We start from the raw sequence: 9,884 nt of genomic DNA on the forward strand, positions 1-9,884 counted from the left end.
GCGGCATATTTTATAAAAAAACCAGAAATTTCATTTCAATTCCTTCTAGGTCAGAGAACTTGTGAGAAACTGTGCAAAGTAATTTCAAACTAAGGGCAAAATAAAAAGCAAAAGAAAGGATCTTACTTTTTCTCCTAATTAAATTAAATTCAGACCAACAATGTTTATGGTGCAGTAAGCACAAAATTTAGACCAGTGGCTATATCGGTGTATGAAGCCTTCATAAAGTCCTATCATCACCCAAGTCCTACATTAAGGATAAAAGTAATATCTTCTCCCATTTTTAGACTTCTGCCCAGAGCATGTTTTGCACAAAACCCATTCAGGTTCCTTTAAAAGCTGTCCCTGATTATTAAATAGTTTTGTTTAGAAATTTGCACCTTTACCCTTCCAAGTGCAGAGGCAAAGCTTTTAACACAGTGATAAACGTTCTCCTGTACTTCCTACAGTGCTGCAGATAAGAAGGTAAAGGTTTTGGCTTTTAAAAGAGGGTGTGTAACTGGAACTGTAATTTGCATTTTCAAATCCACATGATTTTTACTGTTAAATTAAACCCAACAGCTTAAGTCATTGGGGAGTGGTAGAGCTGAACAGAGGAGTAGCAGGTATTGCAGCTGAATTACAGGAGGTATAAGTCACCCTTAAGGGAGATGCACAGCAGGGAGGACCACTTGCTGCAAAATACCTCAACAAAATCTCATAGAAAACAGGCAAGTCTGGAAATACTCAGGCTAGCTGGACAAGAAATAGATGACAAGTTATATGCATATCCACAAGAGATGCATGTAAAATTTGTCATTATGTGGGTGGTATATACAGGTAAATTTGAGTAAGGGGATTGTAATGTTTTAGTTCTCACATAACTAGAACTTTGCTTTTCTGGTTAAGCAATCTGAAATCCTAAAGCATTATTATCCTTTTTATTTACCCTTGCTTCTTAAAGCATATAAACCATGTTTACAAAGTTCATCTTGCTGTTTTTTATGCACTCGCAGACTTTTCAATTTTGTTTATGAAAAGATTATGCTTCTGTGTGGTTGTTGGTCAACGGAGGATCCTGTGTTACACCTCAAAGTGTAACCACACCTTTTAACACCTTTGAAAAAGCAAATGCTGAGTGTTGTCAAGCCCACAGACATCCAGGGCAGGGAGGAGAACAGATCCTGCCGGAACTGTCAGACAAAGATGCACACGCAGCTCCTTGCCTTAATACATCCTCTTGGATGCCATGGGTCCTCTCTGGGCTGGGCTTTGTAGGTGGGCAGAGGATTAGATGATGGTTGCTGGGCCTACAGCTAGCATAGCAACTCCTCCAGAGGTTTTTTCAGGGAGGCCATTGGGAAATATAGGAGCAACCCTTCTAGTCCCCAAGGGATTTTGCAGACTAGGCCACTTGCTGTGTATCGGAATTTGAATTTATTATGTTTTTTGTAAAAACACTAGTTTTTAATCACACAACGGAATGCAGTTGAAGGCCTGGAGACAACCTGAAGTTTAAAAATGCCCATTTTAAAAAAGTGTGGTTTTGAAGGAAGCAAACCTCAACCCATCATTTATTAAGTGATTTATTTAGTCTTCATGTAGACTAGAATTTTAGAGAGTACCTAATCCATCTGCTTATAGAGAAAGTTGTCATTCATTCACCACCTGACAGAGAGAGCTACCCTGGGGGTTAACTACAGGTTCTGGTACTGACTGAAGGAGGGGGCAGCAGTTTGTTATTTCAGTTTTTATAGTCCTTGGCTCTGTGTTTGCAAAGCTGTTCTAAATTCATTGCTAGGACCCTGCCTAGCTGGACAAGCAACTATGTCACTTCTTACTTCAGTGCAGGTCTCAGTGGTATCTTGCAGCAGTGAGTTCCACAGGTTTTCACCGCATGCTATTTGGAAAAGTATCTTTTATTAGGTTTGTGACTTTTCCATTTCAGTGCAGGCCCCTTTTCTCCTCAAATGAGGTGGGGTGAGTAGCTCCTGATCTACGCTTTCTCCCTGCCAATTATTATTTTGTATACTTTGATCATGCCGTTCTCATTCACTTTTTTCTGTAAACATTCCCGATCCTTTCGATCTCTTTAGCATTCTTACCACTCATCTCTTTCTGATGTATCTTTCTTAGATGGGCTAACAAGAAATGAACAAAGTACTCCAGATGAGGCCGAATTATTGATGTACATAACAGGTAAAAGCCCGGCCCTGTTGAAGTTGCTGGGAATTCACTGACATCTAAGGGCTGAGGTTTCTCCCAGAGCTGTCACATTTTCTACATTATTCTTCCTCCCATTTTTTATATATTCAACTTCAAAATTTGGCAGCTGAGACTTTAATCTAGAATCCTACTGATTCAGCATCCTCCATTAAATTGCTGTTAGTCCTCAGATTAGCAGTGTAGCTCTGTGGACAGGATTAGTTCCCTCCCCAAAATATTTTGGTGAAAAGGGTCAAATTTTGTCCCGATTCACATTTGTTATGGAACCACTCCTAATGTTAGTTTTGAACAGCTGATACTGAGGGCAGCAGCCCAGACTTTGAAACAATGCTGTTTGTGTTCACAATGACCTTTAGCCGCAAAATCTGCTAAAAAACATTATTTAGTATATGAAAGCAAACAAAATTTTCACCTCAGTAAATGACTGTCCATAATGCAATGAATATGAGGCAAAACAAGTCAGAGTTTTTTACAGCATCTACAAAAGAAATCTGTTAACTTCTGTTTCCTCCCCAGAAACATCTAAGAAATGTTCAGATTGTTGCTGGCTAATAAATACAGTAAATGAAATGTTAATAAATCACCAGCAATTTAGCCTGACAATAACATGGATTGACCACATTGATTAAATTGATGATGTTTCATATATTTACAATATGTAGACACGAGCCTAATTTATTTTCTGAAGAGTTCAAGGTAGGTATCACTGGTTTAAAAAAAAAAAAAAAAAAAGGCAAAACAAAACAATGGAGTAATGTTTGTGGTTGCTATCTGCAATAATCTAATGCTGACAGAGAGCAGTATTTTATTTAGTAATTAACAGTGTAAAGGGGAGAGAAGCTGTCATGTTGGTTCTTAAGCTGGGGAATGTGATGAAAGATGATATCTGCGATCTCATCCTTTCCACTTGTTTAGGATTGTCAGGATGAGAAATGTCAGCATTATGAAAGCTCAGCTCTGCTCTTGATATGATAAAACCCTTCAAAAGCCAGTCTTTCTCTCCCTCTCCCCCCTCCTTTCTCCCTCTCCCTCTCGCACTTGCTTTTTTATTTATCCTGTTTTGTTAGATGGCAGAAATATAATTCTTTTCTTTCTTCCTATTATAAGCCACCATTTTTGTTTTATTATATGTTTCACAACCCCTAATGCCCCACTGAAAATTACCTTGTTAAATGACAGTGTTTCAAAGCCATGAATCCTTTCCACCATTCCCTCAGAGGTTTGAAACAGTCAACAGACTGTAAAGAATAAATAATAAAAAAGTATTGATTATTTTGATGACTGTGAGATTCAATTAAGTATTAATTTTGCCCTCCAGTGGACCTATCGAGGTATTCAAAAGGGAGGATTCGGCTCAGCTAAATGCTTGCTGAGTGCTTCAGCCTTAAATAGGGAGAAAATGTGTTTACCTACAGTATTTGAAGAGGAGTGCATTGATGCACAGAGTCCAATATTTAAGTGCTGTGCAAATTAAGCCCTGGTGACAGTGACATTGTTTTCAGCGATATGAGTATTGACTAAAGAAGTGCATTTGATGACAGCTTAAACTATTTGTATTGATTAACATTTTCATAGATTATCATGTGTCATATCAAATTCACTTTTCAGACATGAATACATTAAAAAACCCATAGGCAAACATCGACCAATGTGAGGACGGGACAGAGGGAACATGCTAACCAACCTACTTGCTCGCTGGTCACCTGTTCTCTGCATAAGAACCATTTAGGCATGAACTTTGCAATAAATAGCTGCCAGAGAGCGCAACAAGGTCACTTGTTCCTTTCCTTTTATTTAGTTGTGTTTTGGTTTTTTGTTTTTTTTTTTTTAAACTCTGTTTTACGTGCTGTCATGATATTATGCCTATTAGTTTGCAAATGGAATAATAGAGTGTGCTTGGAAGTAATGCCTGACCCCCAAATGTCCTCAATGAGCAGAAGATAAAACAGATCCAAATCATCAAGAAACCCTTTAAATGTATATATATTTGTAATGTTTTACGGGGGATATAATGTCACAAACACAAGAATAATTGCAAACTGTATGTGTAAGTATCTTCCCTAATTTTATCTTTTTAAAAATGGTTTCTGTGTTTTTTATTTTCAAAAGAAAAATGTGTGTCTGTGTATCTTTATGGACTTTTGAAGCATAGTATCCCAAAGACAGGATAGTTAAAAGAAATCTGTATCTCTGTTGAATGTATGTAATGAAATGGCTGTTTGCTGCTGTGTATTTTCATAGAAAAGCTGGAATGCTAGAAACTGTGTATCTGATTTTGTTAATGTTGTATAGCTGAGGATGCCTCTTTAAATCACTATGGAGCGCTCACAGGGTGCTCCTCTTCCGTGGAGTTGGAGCATACAGGAATTTCTTTTCTTACTATGTTAAGGACAGGGTGAGGTGTAGAAACACACACACAAAAAAGCACATCCCACAATTAAAGCTGTGTTGGTTATGTTGCTTTCATAGAAGTTTTTCTCCAAAGCATCCTGAATCTCTCACATGCTAGTTGAGCTTTAATAGGGTGGGGAGTAATGGAAAACTCATTGGATCTGTAATAGCTCTTCACTTGACTGCAGCCAGCAATAACAGCAGGAGCAGCCAGAGATAAGAGAGAGAGAGAGAGAGAGAGTGTATGTGTGTGTGTGTGAGAGAGGGAGTGGAAGAGAGAGTATACGCACACCAAAGCCGCCACTTTTTTTTTTTTTTTTCCCCTCACTCTTTTTTTTTTTCCCCCCCATCCTAGGATCCAATGATAGCTGGACAAGTCAGTAAGCCCTTGCTGTCACTGCGGAGTGAAATGAATGCAGAGTTGAGAGGTGAGGACAAGGCAGCTACTTCAGACAACGAGCTGAATGAGCCCCTGCTTGCGCCTGTGGAATCAAATGACAGCGAGGACACTCCCAGCAAGCTCTTCGGTAAGTCTGTCTAGGTATTTCATTTCACTGCTACCATGTTGTCCGGAAGAGCAATCTCCCCCCGTTCTTTCCTTTTTTTTTTTTTTTTTTTTTTTTTTTCTTGCTCAATTTTCTTGTAAGTACGCAGGAGTAGCAAGCAGTAGCATGGAGTGTGCAGGCACGCAACCCTCTGCTCCCATTGCAACTGGTTACCAGTATGACAGCATCAGTCCTGAAAACTTTTGTCAACAATGAACTTATTTTATGCAAGTTGCAGACATTTTATGTTTTCTTTTGATCCATGGTCTCTAATGTAAAAAAATAGAGGGGGGATCATTTTCTTGGAGTACTTCGTTAACATTTATTGCGTAAGGTACTGATGTGGTTCATATGCTTCCAGCTTTTTCTAGGGCTGGATGAAACTGAAAAGTTATCATTTTATATGGTAAAGATAAAGCTGGCTGAAGAGAGCTGAAACAAGCCTATAGAAAACCCTCTGTACTGAGTAAACAAAGGCTACCAAGGGTACTGCACATGGAGCTAATGTTTTTGAAATTTAAATTGGAAATGAAATATTTCATCTAAAGCCTGTGCAAAGAGAAATTACCTTTTGATTTTTTTATTTATTTTTAAATAATCAAAATTGTGCCAGATAAGCGTAACCTTTAACAATCAAAACAAAAGCAAGAGTGGCACTCCAACACAGACATCTGTCATTCAAACGGATGACACCCTGTAAGCCAACTCAAGCAACTCTGATCTCTAATCAGAAAAGGGAGCAGAGTTGTTGAGGCGCGTGCTTGAGTGATAGATGGTGATAGATGTCTGAGCTGGAGCAGCACTATGTGGTACACAGTGACATTTTGGGTTTAGAGGGACCGTTCTCCTGAAGGAGTTCCTTTTAATTATTTCCATTTGTGACTTTAGACAAACCTTAATGGAAACAGAGTATTTCCTTATTTTACGTTTTCCTATAGGTGGAAAGCAAGGGAAAAAGATCTTATTTATAGGGAATGCAGCTTTAAGGGAGAGAGGGTGAGAGCCCATTTTCTAAGATTCAAGTTTTGATTTCATAATCTGTAAGGAAATCTGTAGCAGTGTTCAGATTTCAGTATTCCAGCTCCAGTAAGAGCTGCAAGATTTTTTTTTTTAAAACAAAAGAATACATGCAATTTTCTTTTAAAATGTTTTTTACTCCATACTAAAAGATATAGCACAAAATGTTTTACTAAACTTCACTACAGATATGGGAAAATAATAATAATTAAAAAATCCTAAAATTGAATTTCTGGATTACAGTAATGACCATTACTGAATATCACATCCATTTTTAAGCACCCTCTTAGTAATCTGTTTCCATGGAAAGCGTAATTTCCATTAGCAGTTTGAATGTTCAAAAAGCATATAATAATTGTTTTAGTCCATTTCATCCAGGAAAGAATTGCAATGTCTAAAATTCAGAGGGCTATTAGTTGTCTAGAGTAGTATAAATATCTTCATCTGTGTTCATGTATTTTATTTGCTCAAATGTTTAGGGTGCATCTATTAAATATAGCAAGGCATATACAAAACAAAAAATGGACTTTTAATTTGAGGGTAGTGAAATGCCTGTTTGTTTGTCGATCAGGCAAGTCTTGTAATAAAAGGCAGGATATTTTTTGAGCCATTGTCATTTGGATGCTCTACTATGATAGTGAAATATACCCAGACACTTTCATTACAGTTGCTGTGTGGGATATAGAAATGATGTGCAACAATATCTTGTCTCCTTCTGAACTGCAAGTATAATTTATGTTCCTAAAAGCGCTAATGAAAAAGCTACAAATTAATATATTGTCCTGTTTCTAGTGATGAGTGTAAGATGTTTGCTAGCCTGATTTTTATGCTGCTAAAAAGATGTTCCCAAATAAACAGAAGTAGGTGAAATAGTTCAACTGCCTCAGTATGAACTTACGTACCATTTATTGAGGTTCTGTTACAATTGTGACAGATGCTACAGATCTTTTAGCAGCAGCCCTTGTCAGTTAATTTTAGTAACTTTGAGAACATAAAAGAAAGGACAGTGGGGCTATTTCGACACATTTGGGGATCAAACTGAGCAAATTATAATAAAGATGGTTAGCCTTTGTCATGGATACATCCCTTAAGATAGATCTGCAATAAACATTTAAAATTAAGTGTAGTTTTGTTTAAAGCTGTCATGCATAAATATGGAGCATTATCCTGTAGCTGTTTCTTCTTGTTTAGCATTATGAATAGTATTTTAGGAATGCATACTTTGGGCCTTTCTTTGCAGTCTCTGAAATTAAAATATTTATGGACTTGCTGACATGTGATGGCACAGAGATTGACAATTTCTTCCTCCAATTGTCTTTCATGTGATCAGAGATAACAATTTTCTTTTTACAATATAATATTTAATAAACGCTGTGTGAAAATTTGCTGAAAATTTGTTAAGCAGGAGAGGGAGGAGCATTTTAGAAAGTCAAGGGGAGGAGACAGGTCCACAGAGAACAAAGTTTTCCTACACTGATTTTTTTTATGTTTTTTTGAAAAAATTTGTGAAAAAAATCATGTACTGATTGAGTTGGAATGAATGGGCAGCATCTGAGTGTCTTGTTGATGTTAGCAATATTTCACGAGTCTTATTTTCATATAGATGAACAGAGTTGAATGATTAGATGCGAAGAGCTGATTTCTTTCTCACTGGACACATTCTGCTTAGCTTCTTTTGATGGATGGGTTTATTTCTGCAAGGACCTGCTTTGCTCACCTACACCTTTTCCTAAAATCTACTTCCTTTTTCTCCAACTTCCTTGTTTTGGTATTTCACTGCATCCATAGAAACAGTGGGTATTTATTTTTTGTTTGGGTAGCAAATAGCACAATTAATCATAAAACCGGCACCACTTCAACAACAGTCCCTGCTGCAGGAGTACAATTAATTATACTTATTTTTGACTTAGGAAGATACACAGTAAACTTTTGTTTTTCTTTTCGTTGCTTTGCTGTCAGTGACAAAGCAGGTGAATGCTGCAGCTCTGTGGGTCTCAGAAATACCATCACGAGCTGGGCTATGTTTCTGATGATCTGAAATAGCTCCCACCCGAAACTGGTGCACAGGTGTCTGGGAAGATGCACTTTGTCACTGTGGTGCAGTCGTTACCTGTAAGTGATGACAGGAGCATCTGTGATTAGAGGGGTTGTGCTTGCTTGTTGTTTGCTTGTTTGCTTGCTTTCTCTTAGTGGTGGTGACTGGGGTTGGGTTTTTTGTTGGTGTCTGCTTTTTCTAGGAAAGAAGAGGCTGTCCTGTAGTCTGGGGGTTTGCATCTGTAATCCTCCAGTTGTATGATTACACCAATGCACTCTTTGGAATCTGCACACCTGGATGCAAAAGACCTTTGATACTGAGATCATGTGAAACACGAAGGGAGGGAAAAAATTGGTGAAAAATACTTTCTGAAGTGCAAAATGTTGGTTAAGATCTCTATCCTGCAAACTCATTAGTTCAGAAATACAGTTTTGAAGTGTGGAGTTAACACAGCTACAGTGTTTCAGTTACAGAAATCCCAGTTTTGCTGAGCAGTATGTGGCAAAGTTGTCTTGCAAGAAACCTTGTGGTGTACTATTTACCCTTTAAAATATTTGTGAAGCAGTATCTCCTATTTTAGTCGTATGATGTAATTAAGAATCAGAGAAACTGAGTCTGGCTGCTGACATTCCTGGCGGTGTCATTTTCAGACCTACTTGTCTTACTCTGCAATATGCTTCAAAATAGTAACCAAGACCAAATGCCATGGCTCATACTAGAGAAAACTTTTGTTAATGCTCAGTGAATATTCACTTGAATACACACACTAGGATTTGATCCTAAATTAATTAATCCTAGTTGCCATTTAATAGAATAGCTTTAAACAAGTTTAGAATAAGTTATAAATATTGGTCTGAAAAAGTCTCAGTAAGAAAAAAAAACCAGTCAGGTTTAGCTGTGTAACATTGTAACTGTTGAGATTCAAAAGTTCGTATGGACACCAGGGATATGCTGTGCAAAAAATTCTATGTGCAGTAAAAATCCCAGGAAAGAAGTAGCTAGTTTCCAGCACCAAAAGCCCTTGTGGACTGAGTCTGGCTTTCCTGGAGTTTGATCCAGTCCTTAATTAATCTTTATTTGAAGGTAATTTGTGATATAATTTAGATGATGGTAAGAAGAATGCCATATTAAGGTAATTTCGCTGTATTATAAAAAGTTGCTCTTTGAAATCAAGCCTGTAGTTCTACGCATCAAACTTATTGAAATAAAGCAAGCTGTGTGTATATAGTGAGTATAAGACCAAGCCTATAATTGTGGAGCACAAGTGTTTCCTATTTAATAATTGCAGGACAGCAAAAAATTGACTGCTAACATTTATTTGATTTTTTTTTTTTTTTTCTTGCTGGCAAGGTTTTGTTCCAGTGAAATTAAATCTTGGGTTTCCTGTGCTGGATCCGAAGACTGTGGTTTTGTTTGGTTCCCTACCAGTTTTCCAGTTTTTTGCTTTTTTTCATAAAGCTGTGTATGCTTGAAATATGAAGCAGGGATACGTGAATGAAATGAATCTGCACACATTTCCATAAACAAGGGTTTATTTTCAAACTGCTGCATTGGCTTTGGGATTTTGTTTTCCTTTCCCATATTGTTATCCACGTTTCAGAACTGCATGCATCTTTCTATATAAGCATACACATATAATATATGCTGTAGTGGAACAGGGTAGAAGTTGTTTCTAGCTGAGTGTGTATGAG

General features: G+C 37.4%; 1 protein-coding gene across 6 annotated transcripts in view; it reads left to right on the top strand.

Annotated features, from left to right (window-relative positions):
* Window positions 1-9,884, top strand: part of POU6F2 (POU class 6 homeobox 2) — a 317,306-nt gene that overhangs the window by 53,609 nt on the left and 253,813 nt on the right. For 5 of the 6 annotated variants that reach the window (XR_003397925.1, XM_026843964.1, XM_026843960.1 and 2 more), the window contains exon 2: window positions 4,952-5,123. Coding sequence is in view for 5 of the 6 variants with exons in the window: in XM_026843964.1 (XP_026699765.1) it covers window positions 4,952-5,123 (172 nt within the window). In the remaining variant the exon portion in view is untranslated. Of the gene's footprint in view, window positions 1-4,168; window positions 4,253-4,951; window positions 5,124-9,884 lie in introns of those variants that run through there. The other variant, XM_026843963.1, reaches the window with a different exon arrangement.

This window comes from Athene cunicularia (assembly GCF_003259725.1).
Source record: "Athene cunicularia isolate RWA chromosome 2 unlocalized genomic scaffold, athCun1 chr2_part2, whole genome shotgun sequence".
Taxonomy (NCBI): domain Eukaryota; kingdom Metazoa; phylum Chordata; class Aves; order Strigiformes; family Strigidae; genus Athene; species Athene cunicularia.